This window comes from Schistocerca americana, chromosome 7 (assembly GCF_021461395.2).
Source record: "Schistocerca americana isolate TAMUIC-IGC-003095 chromosome 7, iqSchAmer2.1, whole genome shotgun sequence".
In the NCBI taxonomy this organism is placed as follows: Eukaryota; Metazoa; Arthropoda; class Insecta; order Orthoptera; family Acrididae; genus Schistocerca; species Schistocerca americana.
In genome coordinates, this window is record NC_060125.1 from 502,800,999 (window position 1) to 502,817,922 (window position 16,924).

General features: G+C 42.8%; 1 protein-coding gene across 2 annotated transcripts in view; it reads left to right on the top strand.

Moving 5' to 3' along the window:
* Positions 1-15,889: 15,889 nt before the first annotated feature.
* The window catches only part of LOC124621770 (heat shock protein Hsp-12.2), a 105,741-nt gene continuing 104,706 nt past the window's right edge, over positions 15,890-16,924 (top strand). The window contains exon 1 of one of the 2 annotated variants that reach the window (XM_047147201.1): positions 15,890-16,215. In XM_047147201.1, coding sequence (XP_047003157.1) covers positions 16,031-16,215 — 185 coding nt within the window. In that variant the 5' untranslated portion in view covers positions 15,890-16,030. The remainder of the gene's footprint in view (positions 16,216-16,924) is intronic. The other variant, XM_047147202.1, reaches the window with a different exon arrangement.

Here is a 16,924-nt window from a genome sequence, read left to right on the forward strand (position 1 = left end):
CCAGAAAGCCACATTAGTAAGAAAACAAGAGGTCCCAAAATTCGAGAACCAACAGAGCAAACAAGGTACCATCTATTCAAATAACTTGCAGGGGACATTGGTCAGACTAACCAGCTGGTACCTATCGAGGGACAACAGATCCTTACTGGGCCTAAGGACAGAACCACAATACTGGTCCTCTATTGAGAAGAGGAAAACATCTTGGAGACAAATATAGTTAAAAACAGGGAACATATTGGCATTTTGGAGGACTGAGGTGATGAAGCAATTGGTTATGGATGGAATCAGAGCCATGGCTACATCACTAAAAGTGGAGAGGACCAGAAGTAGTTCCTGTTCAGTAAAAAGTTCATTGAAGAAATCCATCTGACAAGGTACAAAACATAAGTGGGAAAATTCAGCCTGCTGTTTCCAGAAGAGGAGGAGGACAGCTGGATAGGAGGCCTACGCTGATGCTGTTGCAAAATGGGTCACAAGGTGTTCCACACCAATGGATGAATCTATAGAATGGTCACCTGGGAGGGCAAGGTCTGGGATGGAAGACAGTCATTGGCAAACTTGGAGGGTGTGGAGTGTAGCCCACATCTGTAACAATGGGACAGATGAACAAAGGAGGAGCCAAAGCATTCCCAACACACTCACTTACTCTCTTTGATTAAGTAACACAATTTGGCATCAAGGGATTGAAAGGTAATAAGACTGGCAGAGGACAGGGACCACTTAAGGCATTGCAAGGCTCGATGGTGATGATGGATGTGGATGGCAATGGCCGTGCTCCACCAGAGGATTGACCAGCAGTGAAAAGGACATGTTGCACAGGGGATGGCAATGCTGTCGTCGCAATTAATCGTATCAGACACAGCATGGACAACTTCATCAATACAACCTGACAGAGAGTGAGTAAACACGACCTGAGAGATATATAGAGTCCAATCCGCGAGACAGGAAGCCTAGTCGGATAATCTGGTCCTCAGGAATTGGGAAGGAAACGAGGAAATGGCTTAAATGGCTCTGAGCACTATGGGACTAGGGTCATCAGTCCCCTAGAACTTAGAACTACTTAAACCTAACTAACCTAAGGACATCACACACATCCATGCCCAAGGCAGGATTCGAACCTGCGACTGTAGTGGTCACGCAGTTCCAGACTGTAGCGCCTACAACCGCTCGGCCACCTGGCCGGCGAAATGAGGAAATGAACGAAGGAAGGAGGGGGAGGGGAAGTGAGCGAAAGACCAATGGAAGAGAAAATGCCACAAGTGGCACTAAAATGGGTACGGGAACTATTACTAAGAAGGCACAGATCCTGGTCAATGAGAAACAGATATAAGGAGACTCCCAATTAAACAAAAAAGCACTTCCTGACAAGGGACCATGGGCGTTAAAATCCACAACGAGAGGAAGGGGGAGAGTGTTGCTGAAGGAGGGCAGTTGGCGTAGGCGGCCTCTCATGAAAGAGACAGAGATCTCAAACCACAATTACAGAGCTCAAGTGGACCAAGAGAGCAACCACTTCCAATGTGGTAAGGGGGTCCATGTACAGAAACACCCACGTGGGCCAACTTGCAAACGGCACTGGAAGCCCTCAATGGGATGACCTGGTTCTAATAGAAAGCACAGAACGCACGATGGTCAGTGAGTGAGCATGAATAAAATGAGATTCCTATAGAATGATACAATCTGCAGAGAAAAAGGAAATAAGGTACTGCAGCTCCAGAGGTGACGGTAGTATCCATTACAATTCCATTGAATAAGTACAGAATGGGGATTCAGATGGGATGCGAATGTGTCACAGCGCCAGGTTTCCATCCATCACCAACTAGGACAGGGTGACGTTCATAAACAAAAGGTCAGACTCAGATTATCAGGGGAGCGTTGACACCTCTGGCGGCACCAGTGGGGCCTTGTCCCAGGACTTATGTTTCTTCTTCTCTTTCTCGGGTCAAGGGGGGAGGGCCCATGGAGAGAGTGGGCTTCAGCGAGATTTGGAACTAAGAGAGAGAGAGGGAGAGTTCGACAGGTGGATAAGGAGGGGTAAGGAGGGGGAAAAGACGTGACAGAAACAAACTTAGATGTCATGGGCACAGGGTGAAGACAGTGATTTTCTGATAAGCTTCAGTGTAGGATAAACGTTCACGGGACTCATTCTCCTGTATCTACTTTTCCTTCTCAAAAAATCTGGCGATTGTGGAAGTGACAGTCATGGCAATTAACAGACACAGGCAACGGAACACAGGAGCTCCCCTCAAGGAGTGGGCATCCACATTCATTGCATAGAGGGTCTGCTGTACAATGTGGAGACATGTGCCCAAAACGCAAACACCAAAATCCCCTGATGGGTGGTGGGACATATGAGTTCACATCATACCAATAAATTACAACCTCGACCGTCTCTGGGAGAATATCCCCCTAAAATGCTAGAATAAAGGCGCTGTTAAAGATGCAACAGTCCTTATGGCCTTTCTGAATGTGCGAAACAAAATGAACACCCTGCCGTTCCAGATTGGCCCAGAGTTCCCTATTAGTTCGAAGGATGAGGTCCTTATTAGATATGACACTGTGAAACATATTCAAAGAATGGCGAGGATTAATGTACATAGGGATGTCGGCAGAATGGTCACAGGCATGAACGGCCGCAGATTAAGCGGCAGACGAAGTTTTGATTAACAGAGACCCTGACCGCATCTTACTCAGACAGTCCACTTCGCCAACCTTGTCTTCGATAGTTTTGACGAAAAATAATGGCTTGGTGGCGGTGAAAGTGTTCCAGTCAGACCTGGTGCAGACCAAGGGAAAGGGTTTCATCCCAAGCAGGCGAGCCTGGCCCTCCTCCCAGGAGGTAGTCAGAAAAGCGAAGGCTGCAGGGTCATAAGAAGCAGCATTAAAGAAAACATTCCCAACTGAAGAGTAACCATAGAAGAATGAGCAGTTTTTTTGGACCTTAATACGTTTAATACACAAAGTGTCCTCGCTGATGCCACCTACTCAGATCAGGGGCTCTCCCTGTGGACGCAACCCAACCACAGCAATGGCCATCTATCTTGGTTGCCGTTGCCAGAAATTCTAATACTCTAGAATGACAAGCAACCACTTGTAGACATACATAGGGAGGCACCATCTCAGATATCAGAGGTGTGATCCTTGTGTTGTGATGGGGTTCAACCAAAAGGGTGCCAAATGACCTCATCACACATACTGGCTACCATGCTGGCTATATAGTACTAACGAGGAAAAGATGGAAGAGGCAGTAAGGCCACACACTGAAGACGCTACATAAGGTATTTTTCTCCAGTTGGTTCATACTAGAGAGACAAAATTTAGAAGAAGAGGTCAAACCCCAAAGTGGGACCAAAAACGCGGGAAGGAAAGGTGAAAAAGAACCAAGAGAGACAAAACTCTAAGGGACAGCAGAAAGCATGAGGACAGCCAGGCAGACGTAAGCAAGGATATCGATAGAGGGTTAGGAGGGGACAGAAAGAAGGAGTAAGGACAGGGAGGGAGGGGCACGGAGAAGGAAATGCAGCCCGGGAAGGAAGAGGCGGCCGCAGTAGTTCGACGCTCCTTGTGCATTATACACAATCTCATGATAGAGCTCTCCGGGGTAGAGGGGGGAGGAGTAAGAAAGAAGTATATCTTATTTGTCACCTTAAATTTATAACCCCTTCAACTCCATTTGTGACTAGAATTCTTCTGAAAACCGTATTCATTATGGGTGGTTTCGTGCATTCTCCAAATTCAATCAATCTCTGACCTCTCATTTCTTTCACCTATTCTATATTTGTCATTAACTGAATTACCTTCCTTGTGTGGCCCAACTTTGACATTAAAGTCACTAATTACGAATTTAACTCCGCTACGCCGGTCCCAAGCCCGGGGCCTCACCCTACAAGAGGTGAGGAAGGAGGAGGGGGAGGAGTAACAACCTCGTTAAAAAACCAAGGTTCACCTGGCCCGGGTGATAGCACCTTGTAAGGGCTCCTTGCTAGGACTACAGTGAAGACCTCAACGGTAGTGAAGGCGGAGGGAATAGTTCTCGGTACGGCGGAACTAGCGGAAGAGGCAACCAAAGAAAAAAATCCACTTGGCGTCTGTCTTGAAACAAGCGGCTGAGTGGTCAGCGTCTGTCCACCAGTGGTGTGGCTGAAAACCATTCCTCGGAGCTAATAACCTCGAGTAGAATCCTTAGGGGACTTGTTCCCCTAACCCAACAAACAATCAACAATGGATACGCACCTTGTAAGAGATTTTACCCCAGGGAGTAACCAATCTCCAATTTCTAAGGAAATTAAAAGTAGGCATTCGGATTCTGGGGGCCTACAGCAATGTGCGAAGGATGAGTCGGAGCATCCTGAAACCTGCCTTAAGCAAGCAACAAATAAAATTAAACACAAAAATATAAACTACTTGGCAACATTCAACGTAAACTCACTTCTAAAAACAGGAAAACTTAAAACGTTAATAAATTTTATAAAACAGAAAAATATAATAACTGCACTCCAAGAAACAAGGTATACTGATGAACATTCATTTGATTCAGAGGGATTCAGAATCTTCAAAGGGAAGCCAGGAAAAAGAGTTATGAAGAATGTACCCCAATTTGGAACAGGATTCATTGTAAACCAAAATATATTAAACTCGATAGTAGAATTTAAATCTGTCAATGAAAGGCTTTCAACATTAACCTTCAAATCAGTAAACAAACTGTATACCATTGTAAACTCACATGCACCAACAAATGAGAAAAACAGAACACAAAAAGAACAAACAGTAATTTTTTGGCAGGAACTGTCAAACACCTTAGACCAGATTTCATCCAAAAACACAATAATATTGTTGGGAGACTTTAATGCTCAAATTGGCAAAGAACGTCATCACCAATCCATAGTAGGCAAATTCCCTGCACATAAAAGAACCAATGCAAATGGAGAAAGACTTATTAGTTTATGCAGAGAACATGACATAGTTCTAAAGTCTACATATTTCAAAAAACGCCCTAGAAAACAAACGACATGGGTATCCCCGAATCCAGTCTGTGGGGAGAAACAACTTGACCATGTTGCTATAAGCAGACTGTCTGCATCAGAGATACTCAATGTAAAAGTTGCTAAGAGTGCAAGTTTAGATTCAGATCACTATCTATCTGTCGTTAAATTCAAAATTAGACCAATATATAAAAGAAAGAGCGAATATCAACCTAAAAAGTTTGACACTCAGAAATTAACCAAGGAACACAATTTCAGGACACTTTTGGAAAAGAAAACACCTAAAACATGGGAACAACTTCAAAAAGATATAGTACAGACAGCAGAAGAAACCATTCTCCTTCCCAAAAAATGGAAACACGCCTGGTGGAATGATGAGTGTGACAAACTAATCCTAACAAGACAACGAGCTTGGAACATTTGGAATGCCAACAAAAATGATAAAAATAGGAACCCCCTAAAAGAAGCCCGGAAGCAAGCTTCAAAAGGCCTTAAAAAGATCCAAGTTCAATACATAAAAGACCAACTAGCATCAATAGACTCCAACTTCAAACAGAACAATGCTAGGGACTTTTACAAAACCTTCAAAAGTAACTTAAAGAAATACTCTCCTCCTAGTCTATTTTCACGGACCCAAAAACGCAGAAAACTGCATACAATAGCACAGAGAACTGTAGAATACTTGCTGAATATTTTGAAGAACTACATAACTGTTATCCACCGAAAGAAAAATTTAATTTCAATATTGTAAACCCAACACCACCAGACTCCAAGCCGCCAACCACAGAAGAAATAAAAGAAATCATAAAAGAGCTTAAAAATAATAAAGCCCCTGGAGAGGATAATATAGTTGCTGAACTATGGAAGTACTCTAGTGACAACATGATACAGTGTCTATCAGAAATACTAAAAGAAATCTGGACAACACACAGATTACCACCAGACTGGACATCTGCATTAATACATCCCCTACATAAAAAAGGGAAGAAAACAGATCCTAGCAATTATAGGGGAATCTCCCTCTTACCAGTGACCTATAAGATCTTGTCTAAGGCGCTTTTAAAAAGAGCAGAAGAGATACTTGACAAACAGCTAGGAGAGTATCAGGCTGGATTTAGGAAGGGAAGGTCATGTGCAGAACAAATACTAAATTTAAAGAACATAATAGAAATGAGGAAAATCAGGAACTTAAAATATGTAATTACTTTTGTGGATTTTAAAAAAGCCTATGATTCAATTGACAGAAATACACTGCTTGATATCTTAAAAGAATTGGGACTCGATGCTAAAACAACTGCAATAATTAAAGGTACTTTGACAAATACAAAATCGAAAGTAAAATTTAGGGGAGAGCTCTCAAAATCGTTTGAAATAAAGTCAGGTGTTCGACAGGGAGATGGTCTGTCGCCTCTGCTTTTCAATTGTGTCTTGGAGAAGGTAGTTCGAGAATGGAGGAAGGCCATCAATACTAAAGGGATTCAACTAGGGAGAAATCCAAACAAGATTACTGTCGACTGTTTAGCCTTCGCAGATGACATGGCATTGATTACAGATTCACTAGACAATGCCCAAGAACAAATAAGAGAACTACAAAAACAAGCAGCCAAAGTAGGACTACAAACATCCTACGAAAAAACAAAGTTTATGACAAACATCTGTGATGCTCCTCAAAATATTGCAGTTGACAACAACACAATACACAAAACAGATTCCTTTAAATACCTAGGAGAGTGGATTACATACAATGCCAAAGAAAAGATAGCGATAGAAACTAGAGTGCACAAAATGGAAAGAGTGTTTCATATGACCAAAAACGTTTATAATAAAAAGTCCTTGTCCTGGAACACGAAATTACGACACTACCAAACAGTGGCCAGACCTGAAGCTCTCTATGCGGCAGAAACACTTAAACTAACAAGAAATGGAGATCTTGAGAAACTAGAGAAGGTCGAAAGAAGAATTTTAAGGAAAATACTGGGAGCTAAAAGAAACGATAATGCTGAATACAGGTTAAGACCAAACAGAGAGCTATATCTGAAAACGGAGAAACTAACTGATGTAATGAGGAAGAGGAGACTACAGTTTTTGGACATATATTCAGAATGGATAACAACAGACTAACCAAGCGGATATTCACATTACTCAATAGCTACAAATCCAAGCCAGCATGGTTCATAGAGACTGAAAAGGACATTGAAAATGCTGGAGTTACAATAGACACAATAGAAAACAGAACACATTTCAGAAAGGCAGTTCAAAAGGCAGAATTTCAGAAGAGAAAGAAAATAACTAGACGAAAGTGGACTCAAGAAGAAAGGGAACAACACTCTAAAAGGATGAAGGAAATTTGGAAACCGAAGAAATCTAATACAATGAAGAGTAGCCAAAGTTGATTCATCGTACCCTCCAAATGGGTTATTCGAAAGAAAAAAAAACAAAAAATTACGAATTTATGGAAACAATATCTTCCTTTTTCACAGGTTTCTTTCAGGCCTTCATAGAAGTATTCTCTCTCTTGATCCGCGTGACCAGAAGTAGAAGCAGATACTTCAGCTATATGGGTTTTATACGTTTCCAATATTTTTAGGACCAAACATGTGATTCTGCTTGAAGTTCCTTCTGATATTTCTATATTGTCTACTATGGTTCTGTTTGCTAAAAATCCGACTCCATTTACTTTTCCGATCAGTTAGACACAGTTTGGACAACACAAAATTGAAGTGTGCATCCAGCATTACCAGTACTTCCCTTACCATTATGAACATTGTAGGGCAGCGGGTAAAAATACTTGGTTTGTTCATTCAGTTTTTTACCGGTGATATGATGGTAGTCTTGTGCTATTTTTTGATACCACAGCCTTTTGCAAGGACCTGAAAACTATTTGTGTGAACAGCCAGAATGCGATGGAGAAAATACTGTTCATAGTCTTCAGTCCAAGGTCCACCATTCACCTCGTCGAAACTAAATCATTTGTTCTAACTCTCTAAAAATAATGTATAAGGAACCACAGTGATAAATAAAAGTCTACTGTCACTCGGTTGAGCTATATCTGACAAAAGTTCACACGCAAAAGAATTATTCTGGTAAATCATTAAACGTGTTCTATCGTATTCAGCACTTGACACAGTTCAGAAACAATCTTTGCTTTTTGTTCCTAATTACATAAAGTTAATTACTCGTCTTAAAAGTGGAGAATAATCCAGACACTTTCTAAAGTATAGCGGGCGGCACACGAAACAGGACTTCGAAAACTAAACGCAGGATATCCAGTTAATTTATTAATCGAAGGAATTTCACTATTACACAGTTTCACAAGATATACGCAATATTTCATAGGTCGAAAAACAATTATGACATTCGTCATTCACACCATCCGAGGCTAGCTGACACGGACGCAGACAGAATGACGGCACATTCTGCAGCAGCAGCTGACACGTTCCATGTGGCTGTCGACGATCAAGTAACCCCCCAGTGCAGACACGTCCGTCATTACACATTCTCGGCACGGATGGCGAAAGAAACACTCCACAATTTCTTCCAGTGTCGGCAACAGTGCTCACCCAGCATCCTTTTTGATTACACAGTTATTTATATCGTTGTTGGTTCATGATCTACAACTGCCGCAATTTTTTCTAAGTAAACCAATGCCCTGTTTATATTATACCAAATCCTCAGCCCTACAACTATTGAGCCTTAACCTCCAGAATTTTTAAAACAGAACCGAAGGTAGATAATGGCCTCTGAAGTGCCTCTTTCTAATTTTCTGTACCTTTATTAAATTGTAAAGTCATAATTAAAGCTGGTACTTATAATTGCGTTGGCTTCCGCGGCCAGAGTCAGTCGACATAAAAGTTTTCTGGGTATGGTACCATTAGACCCAGAAGAAGGCCGCTGCAACCGTGGCCGAAACGTTGGTTTTCCTCCAGCAGCAGTAGTTTTATACATTATGACGCGGTACCACACCCAGAAAACTTTTATGTCGAAAGTTGGTACAGTTTCATTATTACTTACAAAAGCCGCACTCCTGTCTTTCTAGCTTTGTATCTTACATACTAAGATAATTGAATCTAACTCGCTTTTACAGTTTTTGACACGAAAATTGGTTGTTACTTAATAATTCAAAAAGTAAGGGCGGCAGTTTCATGAAAACTTATACCATATGTTTTTATGTTAAATTTAATCTAATCCAAAGTTTGAACTCTCTGATCAAATGATCCAATAAATAGCAGAGATTCGTCAAAGATGCAACATTAATTTCCTTTATTATTTGATAACTAGCTTCAAGCCTAAGCTCATTTTCAAATCATCCAGTAACCTAGGTATTAACATACACTCATGCTCATAAATTAAGGATAATGCTGATACAATGCTCTGGTGGGCGGTTTGCGGGTTTAAATCTCCGCGGGGTATGACCATCCGGTGCATTTGACCTGCGGTCGTGGCACAGTGGCGCACGTACACAAAGCAGAGATGTGTTGGTGCAAGTCAGAGTACGGTGCAGAGAGTAGGTGTGCAGACGTTTTCAGAAGTGCTAATGGTGACTGTGTGTTGAAAATGGCTCAAACACATATTGATGACGTTATGAGGGGGAGAATACCAGGGCAACTGGAGGCTGGTCAGACACAGCAGGTCGTAGCACGGGCCCTCCGTGTGCCACAAAGTGTGATCCCAAGATTAAGGCAACGATTCCAGCAGACAGGAAACGCGTCCAGGCGCTACCGTACGGGACGTCCACAGTGTACAACACCACAAGAAGACCGATGTCTCACCATCAGTGCCCGCAATCGGCCACGGAGTACTGCAGGTAGCGTTGCTCAGGACCTTACCGCAGCCACTGGAACAGTTGTCTCCAGACACACAGTCTACATACGACTGAATAGACATCGTTTATTCGCCCGGAGACCTGCAAGGTGCACTCCTCTGAACCCTGGTCACAGGAGAGCCCGTAAAGCCTGGTGTCAAGAATACAGTACATGGTCACTGGAGCAGTGGTCCCAGGTTATGTTCACGGACGAGTCCAGGTATAGTCTGAACAGTGACTCTCGCTGGGTTTTCATCTGGTGTGAACCAGGAACCAGATACCACCCCCTTAATGTCCCTGAAAGGAACCTGTATGGAGATCGTGGTTTTTATGGTGTGGGGTGGGATTGTGATTGGTGCACGTACACCCCTGCATGTCCTTGACAGAGGAACTGTAACAGGTCAGGTGTATCGGAAAGTCCTTTGGCACCAGTATGTCCGCCTTTTCAGGGGTGCCGTGGGTCCCACCTTCCTCCTGATGGATGATAACGCACGGCCCCGGCGAACTGTCATCGTGGAGGAGTATCTTGAAACAGAAGATATCAGGTGAATGGAGTGGGCCGCCTGTTCTCCAGACCTAAACCCCATCGAGCACGTCTGGGATACTCTCGGTCGACGTATCGCTGCACGGCTTCAAACTCCTACGACATTTCAGGAGCTCCGACAGGCACAGGTGCAAGAATGGGAGGCTATACCCCAGCAGCTGCTCGACCACCTGATCTAGAGTATGCCAACCCGTTGTGCGGCCTGTGTACGGGTGCATGGTGATCATATCCCACAATGATGTCGGGGTACATGCGCAGGAAACAGTGGCGTATTGTAGCACATTTTTTTCGGGACGGTTTTCTCAACTTATCATCAATACCGTGGACTGTGTCGTGTGTGTTCCCTATGTGCCTATGCTATTAGCGCCAGTTTTGTGTAGTGCCACGTTGTGTGGCACCACGTTCTGTAATTATCCTTAATTTATGAGCAAGAGTGTACATAACGACATCCGTATGACTTTTCATTGTAGCTAAACACATCTTTTGTATAAAGCAGCGCTGGACTGAACTTCATTCAAGTTAATGCCTAGCTTATTGGATGTTTTGATAATGAGCTTAGGCTCGAAACTCGTCATCAAGTAAGAAAGGAAATTAACATTACAACTTTGACAGTTCTCTACAATTTATAGCATAATTTGGTTAGCCAGAATATCGGCTGACATCATGCCTTCCAGAATTATGGAAATTAGTAAAGGCTCTCTCAACTCAGTATTATGTGCTTTTAAGATTTCGAAAATAGTGTAATAATTAAAAAAAGTACAAGAAGTAGCTTCATGAAAACCTCTACAAACTGCTTTATATCCAAATTTCAACTTTTTAAGTTTAGCATTATGCGTTTTTTAAAATTGTGTAAAACTGGATTTTCGAAAAAAACTAATTATTGGATCATGCTGAGTCTCGAAATGTTTGACATTAGCTTAGTTTTACGTAACCTGGCCAAGTTATGTAATAATATCTAAACATTTAATTTTACATAAGATTGTTACGTAATCTGTTCGTTGACTCTGTTCAAGGTATGCGTCAGGAGATGCCGTCTTGGCCTTGGCTGAGCGACAGAGAAAACTCAATAACTCAATCGTTACTAGACATGTCGATAAGTGCTTGCCTCCCCACAACATGACTACAACTTCGCAAAATACGACTATGCATGGGTGTAAACAGGGGCGGGGACGGCGGGGGGGGGGGGGGGGGGGGGGGGATGAGGGGGCAGGAATGCTGGAGAAAGTTCAATCTTTGTGTTACTTTTTTATCCGTAGTGAAAGGTGTTTCTCTCTCTGTCTCGTGTTACTCAACTTCTTTGTCTCACGAACATGAAGAACTTGTTGATTGCAAAAGGTACTGTCAGACTCAGACTTTAGCTGGCTGGGATGTTTTCTATAGCCAGTCTGTCCACCAGCCCCTCTCTCAAGCAAGCTATTAAAAACAGGAATTTTTTGCCGTTTTCTAGACCCTTAGTTGAAATGTTATGTTATTCAGAATATGTTGGCTCACCTGTATGTGAAGGCATATAATTGGTTTAAGCAGTTATTCTTCGGAGGGGTCAAGACCCCCATGACAGTCCCTTAGATCCAAGAGTGAAAGTGACGCTCCCATCTCCTGCCCAACCTGGAAAGTTTCGTTCATCGTAAGGACTCATAACTATTGAAACGGCCGCTTAGAAAAATTTATTAATGACTGTGCTGATAAACCTCTTACATTCTTTTGATTTTCAAACAGCTGAGCAGAAATGAACGTACTCAGACATTTCGCTCTTTACCTATTCTGATCAACACTAAACTGACACACAATATTTTTAGCGCAACGCAATCTGACTTTCAAAAATCCCTACAAAAGAATGGCCCTGACTAACAATAACCTATACCTTTCACGTATCACTTACCTCACAAAAATCTTCGTTACTCGAACTACTGCAATACAGCGAGCGCCACTACTGTCCAGCTAAATAAATGATTCTAACTACTGAAGGCACTAACTACTGACAGGCATAGTTAGCAAATGAAAGATTTTGATAGAGAACAAACAATGTATTCACCTTAACATTTCTGCCATTTCTCTCCCGACATCCACCACTGCTGGCGGCTCACCTCCAACGCAACGCTACGCGGTGTTCACATCCAACTGCCCAACATAAAAACCTAAACAGCCTACTTACACAACTACCTCCAAGCTGAGAACCTACACACCAGAGCCCACCTCCATAACTGAGAGCTCGGCATGGTTGACCACCATGTGTAAGACATGGGTGCGATTCTTGGTACTGCCAGGGATTTTTCCTTAATGGGAGGATTGGAACGGGGTGCACACCGCCTCGTGATGCCACCTGAAGAGCTCTTTGACCGAGTAGTAGTGGCACCAGGTCTGTTAACGGTTAGCAGTGCGCGTGCGGTGTGCTGACCCCCCCCCCCCCCCCCTCTCCCCTCATATAGCATCCACATGACGCCATTGGCTGATGGATGACACGGCGGTCGGTCGAGACCAAATGGCTCACCTGTGGCCTGAACGGAGTTGCAGTATCGTTCAGTCGTCTGTTGTTAACGTTACTTTTCCTTAGTATATAGACGCAATTTTTATGCTTTTCCCTATTAACGTACGTGCACTAAAAACTAAATTCTGTTTTATTCCTAGTTTACAGTCGCGACGTGGCTGAAGACATCAGAAGTACAGGGCGTGTCAAATGGTATAGTACAACCTTAATGTGTTATGGCATCCAAACTACTTTAAGATATCACACCACGTCTGACTTGCGTAACACTCTGTCTCACATAGTTCTTATGGAATTCAATTTTGGTGGACACACAACATCCAGTCTATATTTGAACTCTGTCCACAGTCGGCGCAACATATCTACAACAACTGTGGGAATGGCAGCAACAATTTAGATCTTTAAATTATTAATGCGGTTGACAAGCGTTTGGTAGACTCTGTCCTGGACGTGCCCTCATAGAAAGAAGCCCATCGGTGTAGCGTCAGGCGACATAGGAGGCCAGTGAATCGAACCAGCCCTGCCAATCCAACAATTTGCAAACACCTGGTGTAGATCATCTTGCACAGTCTGAGCTCATTGTGGCGGTACACCATTTTGTTGGAGAACTTTTCTTAGAATTTATTGGTTTACTGAGAAAACGTGGTCCCATAATGCGATAAACCGTCAAACAACGCCACCTACTCACTTTCGGGCTGTCACGTGCTTCTTTCATCACAGTATGCGGATTGGCTGTGCCCCAGATGCGAATATTGTATTTGTTTACCTTCAGACACATGGAATGTTGCTCCGTCACAAAATGCTAGGTTGAATAGAAAATTCCGTCCTCATCTAAACAGTGAAGGACGTCCACAGAGATTTGCAGCCGTGGTGGATTGTAGTATGCTTTCGATGCGTGCAAGAGTTGTAATCGGTATGGATGCATCTTTAAACGTTTCCGAAGGGCCCGGTGCACGCTCGCCCTGGGGGTTTACTGCTCCTTCGACACACGAGTCCAGACAGACTTCCGTGCTGAACGTTGAAAAGCCAATCACATCCGCTCTGTGTCGGCTTCACTTGTTCCAGGTCGTCCAAGTTCTTGTACCGCCGACGTATCGACGTCCACGAGGGTGGTTGCTTCCTATACCGTTTTTGGAAGTTCATTTAAACCAGTGTGTCCGATTTGGTGTGAATAAACCATTCCACACACTGAGGGTTTTCTTGAACCGGTGCCATCATGCTTCACTCACGACTTCTAACACACACAATCAAAACTTTGTGAGTTTGTGAGTCACATAAGCCAAACATGGTGAGAATATCTCAATTAGTTTGGATGCTATTGTACATCAAAGTTACAGTGTACCTCTTGAGACATGCTTTATAACCTACATAAACCACGTCACATATAATCATGTTTAATTTTAACACTGTTCATTTTGTTCAAAATGGTTCAAATGGCTCTGAGGACTATGACACTTAACATCTGAGGTCATCAGTCCCCTAGAACTTAGAACTACTTAAACCTAACTAACCTAAGGACATCACACACATCCATGCCCGAGGCAGGATTCGAACCTGCGACCGTAGCAGTCGCGCGGTTCCGGACTGAAGTGCCTAGAACCGCTCGGTCACAACGGCCGGCGTTCATTTTGTACCCCGTCAGTCCATCATCAGATGTAATTTGTATTTTCTATTATTTTATTCCTTCTTAGCCAAATGAAGACGTTCAAAGTTCTCTTTTTTTTACAAGAATTAACTGTGTCAGTTTTTTTATCATCTTAAACCAAGGAAAACAAAGGAACACAAGAGCACAATGAACAAACGCAAGGAGCATAGCTACCAAAGAAGATGCTAATACAATTTAAAAGATGACATCCTGTCTTATGAGTTTCTCGCGGTTACTCATTTTCTCATCTTCTCTTTCGTTTTATTTTTCTTACAGTTTTCAAAAACCAACATATGACATTCTCGTAACATAAATGCTCTTTTCTATGACCTCGTCTTGCCAGGAATAAGAAAGATAATGAGATATACAAACAACAACTTATCTTCTTCACTCCCATAGGTGCTAAAATGCATTAATGAGACACTGATACAGGACGAAGACACGATATAAAATACAAACTTTCAATAGCAAGACAAACATTTCTGGAAAGGAGAATGTGGTTAACATCAAGGGTATATTTTAATGGTAGGGAGTCTTTTCTTAAGTCATTTGGAATATAACAGTAGAAGTTTTTGAAAAGTGGTGCTACAGAAGGGCGCTGAATTAGATGTAAGAATCGGACATGTGATCAGGAGGTACTGCATCAATCTGGGGAGAAAAGAAAGTTTTCTTATAAGTTGGCTATAAAAGGAATCGGTTGATGGGAGACGTACTGAACATCACGAAATTCACGAAATCTACAGTTTGATAGTGGAGGGGGTAAAAATCACGTAAGGAGAGCAAAACGACTACTGTAAGCAGGTTCAAATGTAAGAAGGCTGCAGAATTTGTTTTTATTTAACTACTCATGCTATAAAAGCTCTCTCTCATCGTTTTGTTTCTCCGACGTTTATTGGTTGTGGTGTAGAACAAGCAAATACCACTCTTCATAAATTCTATCCGAATTAACAAATCTGGTAATAATGGAGGTGCATTTTCGTAACCAGTAACCGACGTTATCAGTTGATAACCTACATAACTAGTCGGTCTCCACGAGCCGTTGACCATCGTGTAGCTTGAACACGGATACACTGCTAGCGGCCAAAAAGAAACATATTAGTCATGACGCTGGCGATGTGTTGGCGCCAACCCACGCCAGCAGCAGCCGCTACGTCAGCGGTGCCACCCTCGCGTCGACACCTGGACGAGAACGTGCCAGAGATCGCACCAAAAAGCGTTGCATTTCTGGTTGCCACGTGGCGGCGACCTACGGCATTGGTAACGTAACGCATGTGCCTCCACGCTCCTCTGAAACCTGTTTCTCCTTGCGTTCGACACTTTCCATATGAGGCTCCGTCGACCTGCGACTATCGATTGCTACGTCACTGCGCGCCGGTTCCGGCGGCTGCCGCTAGAGGCGCAGCTGTCGCAGCTAAGGTATTTAACTAAGTTCCTCGGGGCGGGCGCGGTATATCGCTGGAAGGCAGCTTACAGTGTGGTTGAGTGTGAACGCTAGCAACCGGCTACTCGCACTTCACGCTTAATTTTTTTGCTAGTCTCATCTGCCGCGTGTGACTCACCTCCGACGACAAGAACAATGGCGGACGGCGTGAAGAGGAATATCCCCATCAAGCTGGGAGACTTCAGCGTCATTGACACAGAATTCAGCAGCATTCGCGAAAGATTTGACGCCGAGATGCGCAAAATGGAGGAAGAGATGGCGCGCTTCAGGTCCGAACTGATGAACCGGGAGTCCAACTTCTTCACGAAGAGCACAACCAGGTCAGTGCACGATTCGCATTGTAATTAAGTCATGTACTAAACTCTGTTAACTGTTCAGTGAGCCACCGGAGAGATTTTCCTTTCTATTTTATTCGGTATTTCTAGTTACCTCTCGTATTATTCTTAACGAAGCGCACCGGTGCTTTAGTAACAGACTAACAGATAATTTCGACGCTCGCTTGAGATTTTACAGTCACGAACTATAAGAGGTAAAGTTACAGTAACACACAAATTCTGTGAATGGCAGACAGCCTCAAAACTTTCATTTAATTTGTTTCGTGTTTATTGTTCCAGAAGAGCTACTGCAAGGTACATCAGTTTATTTTTACTATTGAATTAAAAAATAAAATCTTTAGTTATGTTCTGGGATTGTATTGCGGTTAACTATAGGGTCCGGTGATGCAGAGTAAGGAATGTTTTAATATGCAATTAGTTGTTTTGTGTTGTACGTGTTCAAATTGTCGAAATTATAGTTGTTTGAATAGTTCAAGTGGTTTCTTCGGCATTTACAAACTTCTATCACAGAAAGTAAGCGCTCTAAACAACTTACTTCTGAAAGAAGGCTTATGTAGTGCTGTCAATGATTTTAATGCTGGTGCCCTCTAGATGTATATTGTTTTAAAGTGAGCGTGAGTAACAAATGATTTTCTGGAAATGAAGTATTGTTGTCAGATCTTTGTTGGGTTTCTTCCGAAAAAGTGAGGTGGCA